This window comes from Camelus bactrianus, chromosome 30 (assembly GCF_048773025.1).
Source record: "Camelus bactrianus isolate YW-2024 breed Bactrian camel chromosome 30, ASM4877302v1, whole genome shotgun sequence".
Lineage (NCBI taxonomy): Eukaryota > Metazoa > Chordata > Mammalia > Artiodactyla > Camelidae > Camelus > Camelus bactrianus.
In genome coordinates, this window is record NC_133568.1 from 18,016,980 (window position 1) to 18,041,781 (window position 24,802).

The 24,802-nt window shown below is 46.4% G+C and overlaps 1 protein-coding gene across 4 annotated transcripts in view; it reads right to left on the reverse strand.

The window, feature by feature from the left end:
• The window catches only part of CCBE1 (collagen and calcium binding EGF domains 1), a 177,176-nt gene that overhangs the window by 14,255 nt on the left and 138,119 nt on the right, over window positions 1–24,802 (reverse strand). For all 4 annotated transcript variants that reach the window (XR_006727100.2, XR_006727099.2, XM_010961291.3 and 1 more), the window contains exons 3-6: window positions 13,938–13,990; window positions 11,409–11,543; window positions 9,022–9,174; window positions 2,064–2,167 (exon numbers count right to left, since the gene is read on the reverse strand). Coding sequence is in view for 2 of the 4 variants with exons in the window: in XM_010961291.3 (XP_010959593.1) it covers window positions 2,064–2,167; window positions 9,022–9,174; window positions 11,409–11,543; window positions 13,938–13,990 (445 nt within the window). In the remaining 2 variants the exon portion in view is untranslated. The remainder of the gene's footprint in view (window positions 1–2,063; window positions 2,168–9,021; window positions 9,175–11,408; window positions 11,544–13,937; window positions 13,991–24,802) is intronic.

Below are 24,802 nucleotides of genomic sequence, written 5' to 3' on the forward strand. Positions count from 1 at the left end.
CTCAGGACGTTCTTTGAACATCAGCTTTAGCTCAGACCTGCCACGAGGCACGTGCAGGGGAACTCAGCAGAAGGCCATTCCAGGCCCACCCAGCGCTGAGAGCTCCCGTGGGACTGAGAAGCGCAGTACTGCATCTGGGTGCAGCCCTGCCACGAGGCCTTTAAGGGTGACACAAAATTTTAACTTCTTTTTAACATTTCTTCTTTTGTGTGTCATAAAACGTTGCAGGGGAGCTTGGGATTTGCAGATACAAACATTACTATATATAAAATAGATCAACAGCGAGGTCTTACTGTAGAGCACAGGGAACTATATTCAATACTTTGTAATATGCTATAATGAAAAAGAATACAAAAAATATATACACATGTATTAATGAATCACTATGCTGTACACCAGAAATTAGCACAACACTGTAAATCGACTATATTTCAATTAAAAAAAAAAACAACACTGCAGGGAGGTTAAGGGAAATCCAGATGATTTAGTAACTGAATTTCTGAGCTAGCAAGACTGAGCAGCACCGACCTTCAAGGCCGTTCAGGCTGCTAAGAGCTTCCCCAGAGCTTTTGGATTATTGACTGTCCAGAGAAGAACACTGAGGACAGTGTTAGGCCTTGAGACGTTAATCAACTGCCTCCCCCAGGCCCTACTCCTCTGGCCTGTGAAATACAAACTTCTTCCATGAACCTTTTTTTTTTTTTTTTTTTTGGATTTCCTCAATAAGTATTAGTACTGATCCAAGTTCACCCTGAGGATGTCTGTGTGGGATGCACAATTCACAACTGTGTCTATGCTGCCACACGCACAAGGTTTTCAGCCTGGTCTCCCTGTTGGATCACAAAGCAGGATTTACACATCATATATAAATGTGTATGTGTGTGTGGCATATAGATGTATACATATGGCATATATATATGGGATATATATGCCTCCGTTGAAGTTGATAGATTGTCACCACCCATGCACAAAGGTCTGCAAAATCATTTCTCTTCTCAGCCCACGACCTCTGGTTTCTCTGAGCTCTGGATCTCATCAGGGGCTGCCTGCATGTGTGTTGAACATGGAAAAGCAGTACTGTCTTATGCTTATCCTTCTGCCCTTTACAACAACTAGATGCCAAAGTTAAACAGATGATACACACCTCTTTGATGTATTAAGAGCCCTGAGTGAAAGCCATTTAATAAACACACCAGCAAGTTTATGTCTTACCAACCTAAGAGCAATTTCTGAGTTGCTGACAGACTGGTGAATTCACTGACCTTAGTTATAATAAACACCATCAACCTGGGTCCAGGACGGTTTTTCAAGATTTCAGGTCACTAGTCCATCAGAGGGGCATTACTCACAGCACAACATTACTAGAAATCTGATACTCTGTCAGGCACGCCTTTGCAAGGGCCATGGGAGCCTCTGAGAGCGGGTGTCACTCCTCACCCTCAGTGACACGAGGTATCCAAGCAGCTGCTTTCCAAGATGCGTGGAACCCAGACAAAGCAGAGGCCATAACTTTCTTTTAAAACAGAGGTACCAGGGATTGAACCCAGGACCTCGTGCATGCTAAGCACGCACTCTACCACTGAGCTACACCTCCCTCCACCCCAAGCCATAACTCTTAAAGGTGAAAGATAAAGCCACTACAGAAATTCATCACCAGCTACAGAAGTTTATAAAGATGTTGTCTATTGAAGGAACATAGACAAATTGTTCCACTCTATTCAGAATCATGTAAGTCACGTAAGGGCCATGTGTTTAAGTAGTTATTTTACAAAAAGTCACACCAGTCACGGCCTATCCTCTCTACCGCTTTGTCACGTGCCCCTTACCTGGCCATGTTTTAATAGTAACCTAATTGATTCCGCCTTCCTTGTTCTGCTGACCTTTAGATGGTCAGCTCTGAGGCTGGGTGGATGACGCATCTCAGTCCAAACCGAGTCGGCACTGACCTCAGTGCACGCTCCACGAGGCCTTGGGTGACATTTTCTTACTGTTTCTGACGTTTCTCCACTTCATCCCCATCAAGGCCTGATCTCCTGCGAGGCGCTCGCCTGCCTGGCACGTACCTTCTGCTTCAGCTGCAGCACCGTCTGCTTCATCTGGTGAAACTCCTTGCACGTGGCACAGCAGGTGCCGGCTCTCACCGCCGTGTCTGCCTTCTCGTCGTGCCCTGAGAGAGGGGACAGGCTCAGGTCTGTCTGGGGCCTGGAGGACACAGACCCAGGGAGACAGCATCGGGAAGCGCCATCCCCGGGGCAGGCCGGCCGAGGCTGAACCGTGTCCGGGACGAGGGCTGGCGACTTGACTGCAGCGTGCCCAGGTCACTGGGGAGCTGGGGAGGGGCCCCCCGCTCCACTCTGGCCTCAGCTGTTTCCACTTAGGCCCCAAGTCTTCCTTTCATGTGGGGAAACATGAGCCCTGTCTTTTTATGAAGAGGCAGAATCTATCAACCAGATACGACTTACACTCCCCTCCAAGGGCCAACGTTCACATGCCATAAATTACTCGCTCGTCAAACCCAGGCAATGGGACTTCTGGGCACAGAGCTCACCACGCTGGTTTTTAGCACCTCTGCTAATCCAGCTGTTCAGAGGAAGCACAGCCAGGTCAGGCGGGGTCACAGATTGGGGCTGGACACCGACCACCGAGGAGCTGTAAAGCCAGCTGGACACGCCCACTGGGGCCCCATGGAACCACCACTGGGAAGGGTCCCAATGCCATCTCACAGAGCACCAGGAGCTCCATGGGCTTTTTGTAAAATGGTACTCGGTTGAAGAATGGGTGCGTTAAATGGTGACATGACCAGTAACCACACGACCTTCATTGTACTGGCACCTAAATGGGCCACATCAGCCTGTGCAGTGGGGACACAAGACAGCTGAGGTCATTTGCTACCGATGAGGAGGTGCAGACACCCCGGGTCTCTGTCCAAGGTAGCGGTGTGCATGCGATATGGGCTGAGAGTGAGTCTGAGGGGGAGGGGGAGGGGGAGTTTGGTCTGGTGGGGCAGGCCAGCCTGACACCCAGGCAAGTGTCAACTCTCCTGGCTTAGAAGCTCTTTGGTATTGGGCCAGATGTGCTTGTGTGACAGGTAATAACCAGTAGGATCTCCAAGTAGCCAGGGACAGTCCAGCGATGACTCTCCAAGTCATTTCTTATGCTTCTTGGCCCACATGCCTTTCTTCTCACTGTCCTCCCCTCTGGGAAGCCCACTCCACTGTCTCCATTTGTGGACTCCCACCACCCATCAAGACCCAGTTCAAGTGTTCCACAAAGCCCACCCTGTCCACCCCCACACAACCGTAACACTGGAATAGTAATTCCTCTGTGCAGCAGCAACATGGGGGTATCCGTTCTCAGATATTTCTCAATGGAGATCCTCTCCACTAATGATGTGGTCATGTGTCCCTGACCGAGATCATGTTAAGGGAGGCATCACTTAACATTGGGCTCCAACAGGTTCAGATTTTAAAGGTGCAGTACTACGGATTAGCCACAGGGGGGCGTGGAGCTCTAATTTTTTCTGACGTTGAGCCGGCTACACATGCTAAGCATTGGAAAGAGAATTCCTGAGATACCGTATTAGTAATATTTAACAAGCTTGGAAAAACTGAAGAATGTTCTCAACATATTTCATATGGGCAGAGTCACCAAGTGCACTGGGTTTTAAAAGTTGATTGTGCAGATCTGTGTGCCCTGATGGCAGTTCTCAACCTTGGCGGCACACGGAAACCACTGGGGAAAGGAAGGCGGCTGCGTTTAAAAATCCCACTGCCCGTGCTGCGCCCCGCTCAGCTGGGGGTCACCACAAGGGAACAGTATCAGCCTTTTTTAAAGCTCCCCAGGTTGAGAATGGTTAATCTGTGGATTAGTGGAGCACAAAAGTTATAAGAAACACCTGGCCATCTCTGTAATAATGATGTTGGGGATCACGGGTCACTTTATCAGAAAGTAAACAAAAGTTGAAAAATAGAGTCAGGCAAGCTAATTAACTCTGGAGCCAACATGTCCTTAATTTGTCTCCTCATCGGTGCTACAGACGCCCTGGGGTGACCACACTGGCTCCACACAAACTTGGAAAGAGAAAAAAAATCAAAGTGATCGAGTGTGCCTTTCATGCCTACTACCGGATGGCTTGTGTCACCACGCCCATGGGTGCACGGCCACCTTTCAAGGCCACCCCCCTCGACCTTCCACTGGCTTCCCAAGCAATGAGCTGAAGCTGTGTTTGACTTTAAATTCCTCTGACAATAACATTGCAGATACTGGGCAATGCAAAGGTTTAAAAAATAAAAAAAGGAACGGAAGATTTAGATCACATGTGTTTATACTCAATAATCACTCTCTCCTTTAAAAAATGACAGTGATGAAATATTGGGCTTATTAATTAGTCCAAAACAGCTGAAACTGCTTATCTTGCCTTGGATGTTCCAGATACTTCTGAGCTGAATCTCTGGATGTTAATTATTCATCTTTTAGACACTGGAGGGGAAGTTCTTGATTTAGAAGGTGTTGAGGCTGGGCATGCCTTTGAGCTTTGGCACTTGCAAATGCCGAAGGACAAAGAAACGAAAACCGCACAGGGATTCACGGGGCTGGTAGGGCTTTCCCTGCTTTACTGATGCTCAGTCGCACCAAATTGTGAAAAAGACCTGCAATGGTTAAAGGGTCTTCAGAGCTCATCTAGTCCATCTAGTCCCTCATGTCCACAGAGGAGGAAACTGAGGCTCAGAGAGCTGCCCAGTGACACCCAGCCAGTTAAGACTGAAGCAGCTCTGGCTAACAGCTCCCCTCGCAACTTTCAAGCCAAGGAACCTTCCACTGCATCGCAGTCGTCAAAGAGATGAGTCCAAGACACTTGCTTTCTGCTGCCCAAACCATCAAAACCAGCCCCTCCCACCCCAACCCCAATCAATCCCAGGGTGACAGAGCAGGATCTTATGGGGTCTTCTGGGGACAGACTCCTCCCCCATATCCTCTACTGTAGCTCCTCTACGAAGTACCTATGTCAAGAGTGACCATCTGGTACTTGTAACTGCTTACCTGTACGGTAGTTTAAATGGCTTTTCTCGTGTTCTTGCTGACCAGGTCTGGACTGGAGAGAAGGGGGATTGGGTGGCCCGTATGGGGACCATGCATCGTGCCTTCATTTTGCTCCTGACACCTCTGAAACTGCAGTTGGGTTATTTTGTGCATCTTATTCATAACTCACCCCAACTACTTACGTCTGCAGTTATTTTTAGCCCCTTATAGTTTCTTTGTATTCTGTTGCACTGCAGAGAGGTTCCAGGCCTCAACCTGCCTAAAATGCCAGAAGCATTTATCAGCCTGACTTTAAACCGCACAAGTTTTTCTCTGGAGTTCTTTTCCATAGGCCCCTTTCCTAAGCACCCTTTGTTCTCAGCACAGGAATATTAGGAGAGTCCCAAACCGGAGGTGAATGTCATGCCCAGCAGAGGGAAGGGGGCCACTGCATCCAAAAACAAGAATGACTTTGCAATGATTTGTTACCCTGTATATGATCTCTTGAACTCTTATAACCACCCCTGCCTCCACCTGCCTTCTCTCCCCAGCAGGCTCACAGTCCTGAGGCCACTAGCCCACTGTGACCTCCTTTTCCTGGGCAAAGAAATGAAGTTGCCTTTTCTGCTTCATACAGAACTCTGTCCTTGAGTCTCAATTCAGTAAGCAGGGTCCGAAGGCCAAGTCTGAGCAACAACATCACTTGAGTAATGATTCTAATGTTCAGGGCATAGAACGTGCCTGTCTTTTCTCATAATTTTCATTATGTATGAATTACTCCCCTTGGTCCTTGCCCCCTGATGTCATTGGTTACCAGTGTTGGAATGTTTTTCTTAGTAAAGCACTAAAACCAAATGCTAGTCCTCAGTGCCCACATGGTGAACTCAGCAGAGACTAGTCACTGAGTATTAAATACTGAGAAATTCTTTTAGAATGCTGCTGCTGCGGGTGGGCAGTATGATACAGCAGACAGCGGTACTGTTTGGATGCTGTGAGATTTGGAGGAGGAGGGAGGACAAAGAGGAAAGAATTCAAAGCCTAGGCTAATATGTGCAGTGAGCTTTGTGTTACAGTACAGCTCAGCAGTATAACCACCAGGCAGTTCTAACAGATTAAACAGGAGGACATGTCCCATTTAGATCACCACAATCAGAACAGACTGTCTCTCTGTAGGGCAGAATGGGAGCGTATCGGCCTGTTTTCATTTATGAGATGCTCTGTAGTCTGTGGCCAACAGTTCTCCTCTGGACTTCGGCTGCTTCATCTGGCGATGACACCATCCTTGCTGAATGTTGATCAGATGACCTATCAAGTTCGGGGCCCCAGGGCTCAGCTCTTTGATGCGCATGAGTTAGAATTTCCCAAACTGTGTTTTTCAGGACACCATCATCTGTGAGGTGTTCAGAAGTGTTTGAGAAAATAATTTTGGGAAGTGTAAGTTTAACCAAAATTAACTTCTTTGGCGACAATCTCATAGGTTTTTAACATACTCACATCATGAATCCTTAAGAAGTGGGTGCAGTAATGCATTCTCCCCAAACATCTGAACACAGAACCTTCCAAACAAAGAAAGGCTTATTAACACTTCCCAGGACCCCAAAGTCCTACAGAAGACAATGTGGGAAAACACTGTAATTAGTGGCTGATAAAAGACGTCTTTAAATGAAACAGTAGATAAAGTGCAGAACAAATTAATGCTCAGAGCTTTTACTGACTTCAGCCTTGGAGGTGAAGCTGGGCATCACTTTAATACTGCTCTTCATCTCTTGTCCTGAAACTTTCTGTGCGCTTGAAAATTTTTTTAAGAAGTACAATTCATCTCTCAGGAAAGGGATCAGAAATGTGGTCCCAGGGCTGACTCAGCACCGAGTGATGGCTTATTTCAAAGCTGCCGTGAGAACTTCCCACGCCCCAGCGCTTGGGTTGGGCCCCTCTCTGGACCCTCACTGCCCAAGAGCGAGGCAGGCAGTGAGCGCCTCCCACCAAGACCCACCTGTCACTGCCTCCGGCTCGGACCCTTCCTGGGGTACCACACAACAGGCAAGGGGACTCTAGAGGGATGAGGTCAGAGAACCTAGGAGTGACTTCAAGAGGTGGAGGCCGCTGGAGACCAAAGAACAAGTCGATTCCGCCTGTAAAATCTTCCCCTAGGCTCTGGAAATTCCATCAGACTCCTCTGGTCTCTGCGAGTTAAGGTCGGGTCTCTGGGCAGATGACTGCCCAGCCGGGCGGGAGGTGCTCGCGGGCGGGCCAGCTCCTCTTACTTGGAGACGCTCACCACTCAGTCCCGCCCTGATGCTCATCAGCGTCGCTGCCGCCTCCGATGGCTCCCTCCACCCTGACTTGCTCAAGGCTGCCCTTCACACCTACATAAACGGTGTCACCTGAATGGAAATCGGAGGCCGAAGCACAACAGGGTGACCGGGTTGAGGACCCCTCAGCCCAAGCCCAGCGGCTCCCGAGCTCAGAGCCCAGCTGGAAATCCAACCCCAAGACGAAAAGCTCAAAATCTGCTTTCTTCTTGCTAATTCTCGTCAGCCCCCACATTAATGTATCAGCAGCTAAAAGGCTGCGCCTCGTTTTCCAGTGAAATTCTTCCTTCCCACAAAGGTCAGAAGCCAAGAGGTAAGATACACTTCCCACTTCTCCCCGCCCCCAACCCTGCCCATTGTGGGACAAAAGCAAAGTGATTTTAACTTTGAATAATCATCAAGTGGCCTGAAAACATTTTTTCTCCATCAACCCTGATGCCAAAAAGACAGTTTACCCCTGCTTTAAGCATTTCTGGGCGCTCAGGCTCCACATGCTTCCGGCTTCCCAAAGTGTCACGCCAAGCCCTGGGACTCACTCCAATGATTCCCAAATTGGCCAGTCCTGAGCTGGCTCCAATTAGACATTTTGTATGACTTCATATGTATGGTGGCTTCTTTGTGACTCAACCAATGTTCTTCAGGATTTGTTTTGTAGTTTTTCCACGTAAGACAGCTGGTTTCCAGCTGTTTGCTGTCCTTGCTGAGGGCCACCGCCTGCCACCCTTTCCTGCATGTCAGGCTGCACGGAAGGATCCCTGTCTCCCAAGTGCCCAACAGTTCTGGGCTTCCATCTCCCAGCATTTCTTGGTACGTATGACTTGCCCTAGGAGCTCCCTCCCCACCCAGAGATGGCCCAGGCCCAGCTAACCTCTCCCAACAGACGGCGTTCCTGCCACTCAGAGCAGAGTAGGGCCCTGCGCTCGGGAAGGTGACAGCAGCTCCCTGGCCTGCAGGGGCTGGATACAGGCATGCAGAGGCCCCTTCCGCACTCCCTGCCTCCCACCTCTCCACACTTGAATGAAACAATGACCTAACATTCAGGCTGATCACACCCCTAAGTGATCAGTTGCATCTGGTCAAAATAATGTTCATCAGCTTCTCCAGCTCTGGGAAGAAAGGCCTGCTTTCACAAGTTCTCCAGTGTGGACTGGGCTTGTTAAATACAATACAAGTGAACGACTACTAAAAGCTTCCAAACACTCTCAATTTTTGTTTTCATCGCATCATGAACCAAATAACAGCTCACGGGCAGGCACAGGGCGCCTGGCTCTCTGTTCAGCAGCGCTGATGTGGACTGCGCCTCGTGTGGGAATGCTTCCTGTTTTTATTTAGCTCATTCTCTTTAAGACAACACAGTGTTTCTGGCCTCATCTCTGCTCCTCCAAGTTTGGTCTCAGCTGGTAGCTAAGTTCTACTGCTTCTTCCAGGAGCATACCACCTCCGTGTAGTGGAGGGCTTCCCCAAGGACACCAGCAGCTCACAACCGCTGCTGCTCCCAGATGTCACACCCACCAGGGCTCTAGGGGTGAAACCCTATTTCCCACCTGTCTCTCATCCAAGTCCCACCCACCAGTCATCATGAATGCCCCTTCCTGCCAATTGCTTCCTGAGGAGCCCCGGTGGGTTCCCAGGCGCCCGCCCGCCCATCCATCCATCCAGTTAGGGGGATGACTCTGCTTTCCCCACTCACCAGTGTCGCTGGGGTATTTGTCTCCCTCGGTGCACGTCCTGCCGTCGTCCTCCTGGACGTAGCCCTCCCGGCACTCACAGCGGTAGCTGCCCAAGGTGTTGACGCAGATGTGGGCACACAGCGTCTCATTGCTAGTGGCACACTCGTCGATATCTGGGTTTGAACCAAATGCAGAGAGAATGCTCAGCCAGTTTCGGCAAAATCGCTTCCAACACAACAGGCGACCTCAGGCTTGGCCCTTCTGTTAATGTCTGCAAAGGACACGCTCCCAGACCTCTGTCACTGAAGCTGGGAATAAAGTAGGCATCTAGAAATGTGGGCCATCCAGGACCGGAGCACTTCAGGTAGGGTCACCATGGTTACCAACTGATCAGTGATTAGGTTCTCGGTTGTGGCTCTGCTGCCACCAAGTCATGTGCCTTGATGCAGGCGCTGCTGCCTCCAGAGTTCTTACTACAGGACCTGGTAACGAAGCCCATCCAAAATACTTTGCTGGGCTCCTTGGAAGAGAAAATGAGGTAATAGATGGCAGCACATTGTGAAAAAGTACTATCCTAGACATGATTTTCTGCCGAGATCCTAACGGCTGAGGGTTTTTATGTTCCTTTCAGTGATTGTAGGCCTCTAACAGCACGATGGTGACCTAACGCCACCAGGAATGGCTCCTTCCCGGGTAGGAGATGTGATGGGAAAAGGCACTTCTGATAAAAGAAAACAGTCAGAATGGGTCTAATGGAGAGAGCTTTCCTCAGGAAATTTCAGCCTCATCTGTGACCTAAATGGACCCCTCATGAGCAGTGGAAATGAGCCATGAGACCATCAAACAAGGAACCAGTAAGAGTCCATGTCAACTGTGCACACTTAGGATTTGCTTCCCTACTGGATGGGGTGGAAACAAAACCGTTTCCCAGCAGGGGGAGAGAGAGAGGCCCAAACCCGTTTCCTGTTCCCTGGCTGAAGACACGGGTGGCAGCAGCGACCACAACTCAGACTGGGCACGTGTGGCTGGAGAACAGAGCGCCCCCTGTGCTCCAGGACACCGACAACGTCCCAGCCACTCCCTGCACAAGCTGCCCAGGCCCTGGGGGTGCGGAGTGGCACATGATCATCCCGATGGTCCCCTGGCAGTTTGTACTGTGTCACCCGCAGGCTAAGATTTCACAGCTGGAACCTCTTCTGCAATTCCTCAAGCTGCCCACCTCTGTCCACATGCCCCGGCCCTACACCTAGTGCGAGGCTGCCTCTACCGCCTGAAGGAGGGGGGACAAGGCCGAAAGGAGAGAGCAATAGATGGAACTCTTTGCTGAATGCTAGTGTCGCTGACCCCCGAGGCCCCAAGTGAAACAAACTGGGTACCGGAGCTACCACAGCTGAAATAAGAGCCCTGGTGCCTGACACCTCAGACTGTGGTGCAGACGGGCGCACCCCACCCTCTGTAGGAGAGCCCATGGGTCCCCCTCTATTCCCTTGGTCTCGATGCCATTCCTTGTCAATGTCAGGGGGAGGGCACCGTCCCAGGTGCCTCGGGGGAGAGGCCAGGAGACTTGACGTCTAGAGCTTCTCCAGAGCCCTCTGGGGTCAGGGGGGTGCTCACCACAGCTCGTTCATTTCCCACCTGTGTCCCTCTGTGCTCCCCTGAGTTCACCCTCCAGCTGACACTTCACTGCACATTTGTGATTTCCGCATCCTCCACCCTCAAGAGTCTGGAGGGGAAGCCAGGAACCTTTCTTTCTTTTTTTTTTTTTGAAGCAAGAAGCCAGGATATTTCTGAGACAGGTTAGGCCCCAGGAGACAGAGACCCTAAACCTGCCTCAGAAAACCAAGTAGTGCAGGGATGGGAGCCCGTGGGTATGGGGGGACGGAACAAGCTGGTGGCGCTGGTGGCGATGGGTGGTGCTGGTTTTGCCCGGCTGCAAAACCCGGCTGCAGCCCCGGTGGCTGGCCTCAGCTTCCTGAGTCACTTCCAACCCGCCTGCCAAGTGGACACCTCCTCTTCTCAGTCTCTTTTCCAAGTCATCTTTGGAGAGAATGCTTCCTCTTGCTTCGCTCTTCCTGCATTTTCACACTCCCGCCCACTTACTCTGCTTTCACTGGTAACGCTCCCGTTCTCCTGCTCTTGCATCTCACTGCCAATCACCTATCGGACTGGTACCCACGCCCTGAAGAATCCCTTGGCCGTCGTTTTTAAAATAGTCATGGTGAAAGGTAGCGATCCTTAGGGTAATACCGACCCAGCTCCATCCAACAAGTATCAGGACGGAAAGGGAAGAATCAAAGACCAAAGTGGCTCCTGAGAGCTGGTTCCCCTGAGGAAGAACGTTCAACAGAAGCATCAGAATGTGGCTCCCTCCTCAGGAGCTGGGAAGTAAGGCGCCTCGCCTACGCACCCAGGCAGTACGGCTTCTCCCGCTTCCGGTGCCTCTCCCGGTCATAGCGGTACCCCGGGTAACACGTGCACAGCACTCGGCCGAAGTTATCCGTGCACTGCTGTTCGCACGGAGCCTCGGCACACACGTCATAATCTGTAAAAGAAAAGTGTGAGCTCATAGCAAACACAGTCACTAGATGGGGGCAGGGGTCACCCAGCCCCGGGAGGGAACAGACTTTCTGGGCTGCACTCTGCTGAAGGGGAACTGTGGTGTGACCAGCTATGTTTAGAGGCGATCAAGTCTTCAGGGCACGGGGCGTCTTCCTGGAGTGGTAAGATGAGTGACAGTGCTGAGCTGAGCATCTCAATGGTTAAAAGCAAATATCACTTGTAATTTTCCCCACCTTGGTTCCCTCATCAAACTTTGGTCTTTTCACTCATCCAGAGAGCAAAGATGCTTTTGACAGCCAGACTCTGTGGCAGCATCACCAGGGGAACTGTTTCCTCTTTTTACTACCAGTTGCTGCAGAGACAGGGAATTCCTTCCCGCTGAATACCAAAGAACAGCCAGCCCTTGTGATGGGCGCTGGCATCATAACATGAGAGCAGGGGTTCTGGAGTGGGGCATGGAGGCTGGAAGTCAGGCAGGTTGGGAGGAGTGTGAAGAGAGGCTGATGTCTGTGTGTTGTGGGCGTGCAGACGGGTGGGGGTTGGGGTTGGGGTGTTGATTCTGCATGCTGAGAAGCGGTTAGGTAAGGTTGAATGGCTAGACATCTTGTTCCAGCCTTGAGCCTATGCAAATTGGAGTGGGTGCTTGACTGTTCGTCAAGAACCAGGGCATCTCCTCTTTTCCCAGCCCTTACAAACAAATTGATATGTAATGAGTCTCTGAAGGGGCTCTGGCCGTAAGTCAGAAGCTCGGGCTGAACGCTGACTTCCAGACTAGATCCAGCATCTCATTCATCATGGCACTATCTTCCCCAGGTGCTGACAGATAAACTATCCTTGGACATGGAGAGAGCCTGACCTCACTCACTCTGCCACATATGAAGGTGGAATGAGTGGGCTGTCAGCCCCCGATGTGGGTGGGGTCAGCGAGACAAGGACCACGCCAATCTCATGACGACCTGGAAGGCGGCCCTTGCTAAATTCTCCTCCCCACAGATGGGACCCCAGGCCTGCTTCGCCTGTGTGGTCCCTGCTCAAGCGTCTTTCTTCAGCTACACATCACCTCTAGACAGCAGCTCTGCACTCTTTTTGCTCAAGGGCAAGGTCTCGGCCGTGACTGGCTGTGGGCTGCCCTGCTCGGCCAGCTGTGCTTTTTCTCTGTTCTTCTGGATTTACTTGCCTTTTGTGACCCGTCCCCCTGCCCTCCAACACACCTTTTTCCCCACCCACTCTGTGGGTTTCTGGAGGAAGCAAGGTTAGCAACTCGATTCAGCCTTCCATTTTGCCTGCCTCTACGGTCTTGTGAGCCACTTTCTTAAAATAAATCTGTTTCTCTGGAGAATCGTGACTAACACATCACCTTTTCTGAAATCCTACATGTATATTTTGCCTTCTTGGGTAACAGAACCCTTTCTGATTAAAGATATCTTTAGCCATAAACACAAACACGCACTGACTTTTTCCCACGAGGAAAACAAATCAACTGTAAAAAGCGTTCTAGTGAAAAGCCACAGAACAGAGTTAGTCACGGCAAAGCAGCTTCCAACACTTGGGACCACTTTTCCTGGAAACACTCAGCTCTAAGTTACATTAATCCTAGGCGCTGATATCTCACTCAGGGGGAGGGAGCCTGGTTTCAGGCCTAGATGTTTGAAACCACTGTACGTAGCATCTAAAGAAACTAGTATGTGGTATCTATGTAATGTGTTTTTCATCAGGCTGGGCAAGGTCTTTAACTGGGATCTAAAACGGATGGGCCTAAACTTAATTTCCTTTCAGTATCTGCTAAATTGAAATATCAAGGATTCAGCTGGTAACTGAGAAAAGCTGGCTTATAAAAGAACATCATTATTTTGAACTTTGTGGGTTTTTTCCCCCCAACAAGCTCTCACAGAGTTGGCTGGCGGTGAGAAATTCTGTCTGGGAGAGACCCACATAAGCCACCCTAAGCGGAGTAATTTTCTAACCAACTTTTTTCCTAAATTCGCTTTCTCAGAGTCGACAGCCATGGTTTAACAAACTCTTCTGTCCTTTGCAAAGAGAGCAGTAAGCCAGGATTCATTTACTTCTGACTGATGAAGAAATGGTTGTCCAGGAGATAATGCAAGGTAATTAGCTTGGCTGGGCTCCAGGTCCTCTAGAGAGACCTGGCTTCGTGGCTGACAGTGAAGTAAACTTTCATGTTGCCTCCTCACCTCTGCCCAGCCTGGGACCGCCATGTGTAATCAAATTGGCATTAGAAGAATTTAATGCCAAAAAAAAGAGAAATTACACACGCATGCACAGATACCACGTGCGTTCTGCGAACATCTGAACTTTATAGACCTCTAGTAATTAGTCACAAATCAGGCGAGAAGATACAATCATCTGTGTTACATACCTTCTGGGATGCACTGTCCAAGGACAAACTTATATCCTTTGCAGCACTTCTTCCTAAGAGACAAACAAAAGCGCATTTTAGATGTGATGTGTTTCAGTTACTGGCTTTGAATGAGATAACTTGTGCCCAGGAAGAACTAAGGCATGAAGGGAAGTCAGGATGGAGTGTTCACAAGGGAATCTGAGATAAGGAAAAATCCCAGTATAACACGACCACTTTCCCCCACCTAACAGATGGCATTGACCCTTTGAGTCCTGTGAAGTGAATTAACTCTGAGACTCCAAGACATTTTTATTAGATGATTAGAGACTTACAAGATTTAAGTATGAAAAGGACCTTTGAAGCTGGCCAGGCCCCTCAACCTACAGGCTAAAGGTTTAAATGACTTGCTAATTATAATAATATTAGTATGATTAGTAAATGATTTATAATTATAATAATTAGGAAGCTAATTATTATCAAACCTGGGACTGGGACCCAGGCATTCCAACTCTCATTCAAGCGTCTCTTTTTTTTTTAAATACCTGTACCACATAAGGTACCTAAATATACCTAAATTAATTGAATTTTAAAAGCAGCTAACAGGCAACTCCTAACATAAACATCCCAGACTTATGTCTCTGCCCAAGAAATGGTGCAATCAGTTCAAAATGCTGATCTCCACTGGAAAGATCACATCTCTGGTATAGAGTTGAGACCTCCTGACAGACCAGCCCCTCTGCAGATAATGAGTATAAATTGGACAGAATGGAAGCAAACAAGTACCTCATGATTCTGGAGAGTAAATAAAAGCAGACAGATTTAGGAGGAGAGTTGAAATTTTCAACGAGGGACCAACAGAGGGTAAATTTCCAGCTTTTGAGGGCTTTATCCGGAGAGCAGATCACAGTTGCCATGTGGAAACTAAAAGTCTGAGGGAAAATCTGCAGTATTTCCTGACCTGATCACACAGAGGACAAAGCCTTGGCATCCAGAGCCACGAGAAACTGAAGAGGAATCCAGGAAGCAGAGTATGAGAGAAGACGACCCACTTCTGTGCATCATCTCTGCCCAAGTCTCTGGTAACCCCTGTGTGCTAAGAGCAGACCCAAAATGTCTCAGCTAAAGACAAAAGAGATTGAATGAAGACTTGCGCTGCCACTCCTACAGGGCAGTTTTCACCTCTTGTCTAATCAAGCTAGCAGTCTGCTAAAAGAAAAAACATCAACAGTCTTTGGATGAATATACCAGGATCCAGCATCTCCTCAACATAACACGTATAAATGTGACCCACTCTCAAGGGAGAAGACAACCAACGGTGCCACCTCTGAGATAACCCCGAGGCTGGAATTATCAGACAAACTTTCAAGCAGCTGTTATAACTATGTTGAATGATACAAAGGAAAATATACTTGTAATGAATGAAAAAGTAGGTAATCTCAGTTCTCCATCTGCCCAGCCTCCGTCATTTTTCTCTTCCCTCTGTCCCAGCTGGCTTCTAAGTAACCTTCCCACTTCCATCATCAGTGTCTGTTAGTTCAGAGGCTAAGAATTAACCATGGTCCTGTGAATCTGCAAATCTCAAGAACATACCCCAAGATATTTTGAGTTGACTACAATGGTTAAACTACCATTAAAAAAACCTTTTTCTTTGTAACTGTAAAAGAAATCAGATTATGGTTATTCCCATTGCAGTGTCATTCTGACTCATTTGCATGTGGATATGATTTCTAGGTGGAATAGAAAGAGTAAGTTAAGTACTATCTACCAGCTAGGAATTGCATATCACCCGCAACCTATCATGCCCCCAGTGTTAACACATCATTTGTACGTATGAATCAGAGGCACAAACCACTGATTTGGAAAATCAGGCATTATCTGTGTCCTAAAGCAAGTCCCCACTTTTGTCAAATGTTAGAACCTTCACCGAGGTTAGACAAGGACTTCTGTCTCTTTAAGAAGAATCTGACACAACTAAATGCATTTTTCCTATCACATCTTAGTAAAAATTAATTTAACAGTTATTTTCTACTTTTGCAAGTTAGTATAATCTAACTGTATTATTGGTCAATTCCATATTTGTGAACTGGTCTGCTAGGTGAATTACCACTTATAGGAGAAATGTAAGCAATCTCTTCCCCAAACTTTGAAATTTTATAATATTTTCATTAAATATTTTACACAACTTGTAAACATCAGAACACTTCTGATGCCCAGTTGTGTTCTGCAATACCACCGCGCCTCGTTCCTCCCTGCAGCGTCTCCTGTGTGGCCCAGATGCGGTAGATAATCCTATTTCAAAAGCAAAATAAGTGGGCTTCCATTATACAAACAGTGGCATTTGGAATATTCCCAAAGCAGACGTAAGTGAAACAGCTAAGTCCCCCCCGGCAAAGGATACATTTGCCTACTTGTACTTTTCCACTCGATATAAATCATTTTGAATCTTTTATCCACCTATTTTTACATTAAAAGAAAATATATGTGTATATGTAATTTACTGATATGAACAATCTGTGGCCATGTCCAGAGTCTTCCCACTAGACATAATTTCCCAATATCTCCAATTCAATTATAATTTTACATGACAAGAGAAGCCCAAGGGGTGTATTTATATTATTAGAAGTAGCAGCAGTAATAGAGATAGAAGACCTACCTTTACATTTTATGAAATAAACTCTGCCTAGTTTCCCACGGCTTAAGAAAGTCCAAGTTTCTAACAACCAAAAAAGAAAGTTGGCTTAACAGAGTGCTCATTGAAATTTCACGGTTATTACTTACTGTTAAAGACTTGAGGCTGTGCCTACAAAAAACTCTAAGAGGAAGAACAGTGCGCTATATGATCTAAACCTCCAGTGATTCATGAGAAAGCTGGATGGAGGGGAAAACATGTGTTTTTGATACTCACATCTCAATATAACACCACATTTAAACATATGGTTCTATTTGTTCCTACTTAAATGACACATCTAAGGTACAGCCTCTGAGGTGTTCTGTGGCATTTTAAAGTTCATGCAAATGGTAAAATCCTTATAATCTCTCTCTCAACGTCTAAGACATTAAACTTGGGCACTCTGACCTTTTTGAGCATTTCAAGGGCTTGGGGCCTTCCACACAGTGGAGCTAGAAGTCACCTGTCACTTGCCTTTCTGTGAAATTAAATGATAATGGGTGATTTGATGTGCTTTCAAAAGGCTACGGAAAATCTGAGCTTCAGGATGGACATGCTTCATTTAAATACCTGCTTAGCTAAGAATTAACTTCCCCTTAGCTGTTTTTTCTCAGCTGCATCACTAACACCATCTTCCGCTCGAGGGAAGGAGGTCTGAGATGCCACTGTACCCTCCCGCTTCCCCAGAGCGCCTGGGAATACAGCATTATTCTGCACGTTAAACACTCATCAGTCATTAACCACCACTTAAAATAAACAGTGAAATATTCCAAAGCATAAAAAAACAAACACTGGCTGGACATGTTATGCACTTTCAAAGATTACTTACAACATAATTCACATATAACGAAGTGGAGCCAAAGTGAAATCTCCTTGTTAGGCAAGCCTGGACACTTATTAGATCTAACTACAAACATGGCTGTGTAGTTTTTATCTTTTAGAAAAACAAACTAAGATGGGAAAAGCTCATGCAGATTCAGGGGAGGAGGTCCTTCTTAATATGCTTCACGTGTCCTAGCTTGGGTTTTCCAAGTGCAAAGGCTGTTCTCATTTCTTGGCAAGGGGAAGTGGTGATGAGATGGTTGCTACACTGAAAGGGCGACATCTGGTAATCAGGAAAGTCTGCGGAGGTTTCCCCTGGGTGCCCCTGAGTATTAACACGCATAAAAAAATCATAAATAAAAATAGTGCAGCCAGAAATATATCCCACCAACCAAGTGTGTGTCAAAGCTTTGGAAGGAACAACTCCTTTGGGAGAATGAAGATAAGGGAGAGATCAGCATCCAGCTGTCTGCTGTGAGTTACCAGATCCTAGAAAAGAATTTTTTTTAAAAAAACAACTGCCTACGGAATTCAAGGGCTAGAAGAAGGCACCTTGGAAGGGCAAGTGAGCTAGCAGGCAAGAAACATCTCAGCAGCTGCTCCAACGCAACAGCAAATGCCCCTAAGAGGCACCTGGGGCTTCCTGTGCATAGCTGCCTGGACATGCACCAGATAGGCCAGATTTTTCAAAACATGAGAAAAACGGCACTTCTTAGAGTCTTTAGAGTTCTTGGTACCAAGCTAGATGGTGTCAAGCAAACCTGGTTTACAGTTCTGGCTCTGCCCTCGGGATGGGCCTTGGGCTCATTTCTAAAAACTTGCTGAGCGTGATTCTTTGTGGATAAAACATGAATGATGTTATTTGCTTTAGAGGATTATCACGAGGATTACAGATAATAAAATCGAGGTACTCAGCACCGGGCCTGGTTTGGGGTCAGACCAGTGTCCTAAGCTGCGGCTTTAGGAACCCAGCAAGAACACAGCAAAAGTAACTCCTCCCGGATGCTTTCATCTCGTGACATTTCTTTCCTCCACTTATTTCACAGCAGACGCTGTCTCTTCTTCCAAACACAAAAGAGAAGGGGGAGGGAGGGGAGGAAGCAGGGAGGGAGAGAAACTTTGGATTTCGAGAGGACAGAAAAGTAATATTTTTGTCATTATCTTCTTTTAAAAGTTAACACCAAATGGGGAGGAGAAAAAGAAATAAAAATGCAAGCTCTTATCCCTTGGGTTTAGGAGATCTAACTCTGCACCACAATACAGTCTTTCCTCAGCATCCGAGATCGGCTCCCGGAGCCCCCATAGACCCAAATCCACGCAAGTTCAAGTCTCTTATGTGAACTGGCGTAGTACAAAGAATACAGTCATGTCAATAAATATTTACTGAAAAAAATATCCACATACTAAGTGGACCTGTGCAGCTCAAACGCATGTTGTTCAAGGGTCAACTGAATATGAACGTGGCCCATGGATGGGAAATGATTTCACAGAGTGGAGTGACTTCAAACCTAAGTGCCTCCAGCGGAGGTTGCCATGGAGAAGCCAGCCAGCCCACCCTGCAGGACCTCAGTAAGCTGTAGAAACTGGAGACCACAGATACTGAGGAAAATGGAGGCCAGAAGACAGCAAGATGACTTGAAAGTCTGCTGAGAAGCTCGACTCCCCGTTCCCACCCGAAACCCAAGAAGTCAGCCTGATGGACAAGAGGCAGAAGGCATGTTCTTTTGGAAAACTATACCCAGGAAGTTCAAGACTGGGACACCAAGTCAGAGGACCAAGGAGAACCTACCCATGAGTAGATAATCCTGTCCAGGCACAGAGAGTTTCCAAATGTTTTTTAAAAAACCCTTTCAATTTAATATTTCATTTCAAGACAATGAAGCCCTTCTAGTGATGGCTTCTAAAGGCAAATGGTCGGTAGCTTCCTTGCATCTTCAACCGGTCAGTCCGAAACGAAGACAAAGCACAGAGTCAATCTGTATCGTGTATTCTGACCAGTCCAATCACGCTGCGGTATGCCCGAGAAGGGAGTCCAAGAGGAACTTTTGCCAGGAAAAAAAGCACAGATCGTGAATCCCTCGAGGCTAATATTAAAGGCTTGAAGAAAGTCCACCTTGGATTTTTTGGTAAAGCTCCTCAGAGTGAGGAAGCTCTCCTCTCTTCCTTTAAACCTTTTCCCCCTGCCAACACTTTTACTGAGCTTTGCGTGACTGTGTGAGCTACTAGAATTCCTTTTACATCAGATGACCTGAGAACCGAACCCAGTAAAATGACTCACCTCTCATCTAGGCATGCTTGGTTCCGGCCCTTTAACCAGAAAGTGACTCTCCCAGGCAAACAGAATAATACGTTTATGACAGCTTCAGCAAGCTAACAAACCAACCCAAAACAAACTGATTTATTCATCTACACATAAGCCGTTACTGCCCAGTCTCAAGGACAATATTAAGAGAATCCTATGGAGTATGTTAGGTATAACCTGCTCCTATGTGCACAATTACTGGTGGTCAAAATCAAATGAGGAAAACAGTATAGTGGTTCCTCAAAAAAAATCAATGATCTAGCAATTCCATTTCTGTACCCCAAAGAACTGAACACAGACAAATAGATATTTGATCATTGCACCATCTTTCACAATAGCTAAAGGTATAAACAACCCACATGTCCATGGACAGATGACTGGATAAACACAATGTGGTATAGCTACACAATGGAATATTTTTCATCCTTGAAAAGGAAGAAAATTCCGACACAGGCTACAGATGGGTAGAAAGTGTCAGTATGGAAAGATGGGAAAGTTCTGGAGATTGCATGGTGGTGATTGTTGCACAACAATGTGAATGTACTTCATGTTACTGAACTACACACCTAAAATTTACCATTTTAACCATTTTTATGTTATAGCTACTTTCCCAAACATACACAGAAAGATCCAATGAGGAAGAAACACTGTTGAAGTTATCCCTCTAACCATTAACATGGCCATGGTATTATCTGGGTTTAACTGTGTGAATTACAGACAAAAAAATTTCAAAGTGTATATGAAAAGGTTATTCCTACATGGAGCTAAGGGAACAACCCAAAGGTATGTATCCCCCTGCATGCTGCAAGTGAAAATTTATTCAAACATTCATCATGCACCTGCTCCAAAGGCAGAATAGCTGGTGGTTAGGACCCTTGCCTCAGAGATGTACCTCCCAGGCTTGAATCTAGGCTCTGATGCTTTCCAGCTGTGGGGCCTTAGCCAAGCGACTTAAAAGTCACTCTAACTTGATTTCCTTATGGGAGAGTAATGGTACCCACCTCACTGGTGTGGTACCCACTTCACTGGCATGGTGGGAGGAGTCAATGAGTTAAGATGCATATAGAGCTTAGGATAGGGCTGGCATACATTAAGTCCAACAGAAAATACAGAAAGAAGTGTGGTTTTCCCGCTGTGTCTCTGCTCTGATGGCCATCTTCAAGGACCCTGGAGAGTCGCAGAGGAGGGAGTACATGGTTACGTGGGGACAAGACGGGGCTGAGAACACGTGCAGTCACCTTCACGTGATGCTCCTGCCAGCGCCTCCCCATCTCCCTGGCACATCAGTGTTCCTCAGACTCACAGGGTCAAGGATCTCAGCAGAGGGCTGCCTGGAGTCCAGGAAGATTTTAGAGATAAGAACCTGAGATTGGTTAACCTCTTCTTTGCAACTATGCCGACGCTAGACACCCCCAGCTCCCTTCTCACACATTTTTTCCCTCCTTCTTTGCCTCCTCAAATAACTTTTCTACCTCTTTTACCCTCGTTGTCTTGTTTGCTGGCTGCCTTTCCCCTAATTTAAATGAGAAGTTGATCACTTCTGAAACATAAGAAAATACTGTGATAAATGGGAAAAAGGAGTTTGGTATTAATCTTTGTAAAAATCAAAATAAAACGAAATAAAGCTTAGGTTGGGTGTTCATGGTTCTTTTCATGTGGGTGAGATAAAAGAGGCCCCTCACGTTCTTTTTTTGTGTTTTCTGATTTTTCTCTAATGAGCTGGTATTGATTTTGTAATAAGAGAAAATAAAACAATAAAAGAAAGGAGTCTTTAGGGATTTTTAGGATGGTTTGGTACATTTCTAATGTCAGACTTCACAGTAGTTTCAGAAACTTGTGGTTTTGAAAATTGGTTAAGGAGTCATGTTCACGAGACTGCTTAAGCATATAAGCACCAGGCATGACTCGCTTAACCCAGAAACCGAGTTTATTATATTATGGATAAACTGAAGCGACCAGGCTTCAACTCAACTGCTTTTGACCAAGTCACCTGGAACCAATATACAGTACTTATTAAGGAACTGCTTTAGGGATTTAGTGTATTATTTAATAGTATGTTCGTTCTTCCTTTTTTTAACCTCAAATAACTGGTTTAATAGACGTTTGCCTTAGACAGGATTTTAATGGAACGATTTTACCCATTTGTGGGACACATTTAAACCAATGCCTGTCTGGTCACATTTACTCTCATGGCTGCTAATTTTCAGAGACACTGATAGCTGTGCATCTTGTCCTAGTCTGTGGGTCACTGCCCATGGACAGAGCATGGAAAGCAGAGATTGTTTCTTGCAGTCACGTGGTTCACCATATGCAGTGACATGGTAAGACCCAAAGCCCGGGTCATTAATTTATTTTTGTTCTATTCTTAACTCTCTAAAAGCGTTCTAGGAGCACCTGAATGGTTATCAGTAATATGTTACGGTGGCATTCATCGAGAAAACCTATCTTTGGGCATTGCAATACTCATGATAAATGGAGCAATACAAGTCGTCCTCGTGGTTACCAAGGCTGTCCCGGAAGTTTCCCGATGGCTCCGCCCACTCTAGGCTTTCCCTGCAGCTCAGCCATAGTTTCCTCACTCCTCCATATTTACTCATTTATAGAAGTACAGTTGATTAACAATGTTACATTATGTATAACATAGTGATCCAATATTTTTAACAGATTATACTCCATTTATTATACTCCATAATTTATTATAAAATATCAACCTTATTTCTGAATGAATTTAACAGAACGGAAACACATCCTTCTCTTTTTCAAAGAGTGGATCCAGCCTCGGGGGTTCAGCTCTCACCTCTCTGTTCGTGACACTAAACTGCAGGCTTCCGGGTATCCTCACTACCTTCATTTTGCCTGCTGGTATTTTCTACATTTTCTGTAATTATCAGATATTACTTTTGAGGTGAGGAACCATTATATTTTAAAACTAATAGAAAATATTAACCTCCCACTGCCAAGGTGGAACAGAACAGCATCCCGGATGGAGCCAGATCTCAAAGGCAAATAACTAACAACCTGGTTTTCAAAGTTGTCTTCTGTTTTTTTCTCTAGCAAATGCCCCAAATTACCCACGACAGCTGCATTTTCAGAAAATCATTGCTGAGGCAGAGACAGCTAGCTGTTCCTCCTCATCTACTCTCTTTTTTCTATTGTTACAAAAATTCAAATTATAGCTGAGCACGTAGCCGCCCATAATAAAGGGGCCGTTTCCCAGCTTCTCATCCCCCAGGTACGGCCTTGTGAGTGAGCCTGGACGACGGGATGTGAGTAGCCATGGTGTGTGTAGCTCTCAGGTGCCACCCGTAAGTGGAAGGGGTGCACACACACCCCCCCCGCACACCCCACAAGTGGGAGCGTGACCATGGTGGTGAGCCGTCTTGGACAGCGAGATAACACCTCGGCAACAGGTGGATCAACATACAGTGAGGTGAGCGCGTGGTGCTGTCCACCCACCATATGAACTAAGGATGCCCGAACAGTTTTGTGCAAGAGGAACAAACTTCCATCTTGTTTAAGCCACTATTTCTGGTTTCAGTTACAGGAGCCTAACACCCATTCCCTCCAAGGCTAAAATGACTGATGGAAATAAAGCCTTGGGAGGAAGGCTACTGAGATGCAAGGTTAGTGAGCCACAAGGCACCCGGAGAAGACGCAGCCTGTCACTCTGCTCCTGCAACGACTGTGCCTGGAGTCCTCGAGCCTTGTGAAATGCTGACCCTCAAAACATAAATATAAATGTCCCTGTAAATCACTCAAAGCTCAAGAACTCTCTGCTTTGACGGGGCGACGACGATCCTACTTTCCACACAGTGGGCAGAGTTTCCTTGGCACTCGGTCCCCTTTCTTGCCCTTGACCATGTGAATGAGGCATTTCCAGAGAGAACTCAGTACAGGAACATGTAAACACAATTTGCTGATTCAGATTTCTTCCCAGGGTCAGTCACTTGGGAATTCAGTGAGGAAGTCTTAGAGACTTGACTTCATAATGACTTTGAAAGACAGAGGGGACCGGATCTGAGATCCTCTCTCTCAGGTTAATTAATCATGCTGTGACATATCCCATTCCTCACATGCATAAAACCTTTAAGGAAAACCAAGTACAACTGACCACTTCAGGTCTAAGTCACTGGAGGGAGAAATTCATACCACACCCAAAGTGGGACTGCTACCTCCAAATCATTTACAGATGAGAGCAGGAAGCTTCTATTTGTTTTAGATACCAAACTACATAAATAATGGTCCAAGTCACACTAAAAATTTCAAATTAGTGAAGAACTGGAAGCATTCAGTTTGACTTAATTCAACCAACACTTAATTGAGAGCTTATTACACACCAAGTTAAGCATTTTTCATAGATTATTTCATTCTCACAACCACCTTTTTTTTTTTTTTTTAACAGATGGGAAAAGTGAAGCACAGAAAGCTTAAGTGACTTGTTCAAATTAGTAGCTGAGCTGGACACGAACCCAGACTGCGGGACTCCAGGGGCCACCTCTTCTCTGAGCTGGGTGTTACAGAAGATGTGGAGATGATGAAGATTTGAATTTGGTCCTTGAAGACAATTAATGTGGAAGAAACACACAGACACAAACACATGATTCCACGTAACACAAGACAGAGCATTAAATGCATAACACAGAGGGAGGGAGGAACAAATTAGGAGTTTGGGATTAACAGATACACATTACTAGATAGAAAAGAGATAAACAACAAGGACCTACTGTTCAGCACAGGGAACTATATTTGATATCTTGTAATAAGCTATAATGGGAAAGAATCTGAACAAGAATGTATGTATCTATAACTGAATCACTATATTGTATACCTGAAACTAAACGTTGGAAATCAAGTATATTTCAAAGAAAAAAAAGCATCATAACACAAGTAATATGTGTTCTCTCAGGACAGAGGGAAGAGTATTAACTCAATTTCAGGGGCTGCAGAAGTGTGTGGCCCATTAGAGTGGCCTCTGCCTCTGAAGGATGTATGGCCCCATATTAAGGGGGTCCCCACCCCTCGTCACGACCTTCCAGTCTTGCTTCTCTAGTGTGGCCCCAAATTCAGTTTCTCCATCCTGCAATCTCAGCT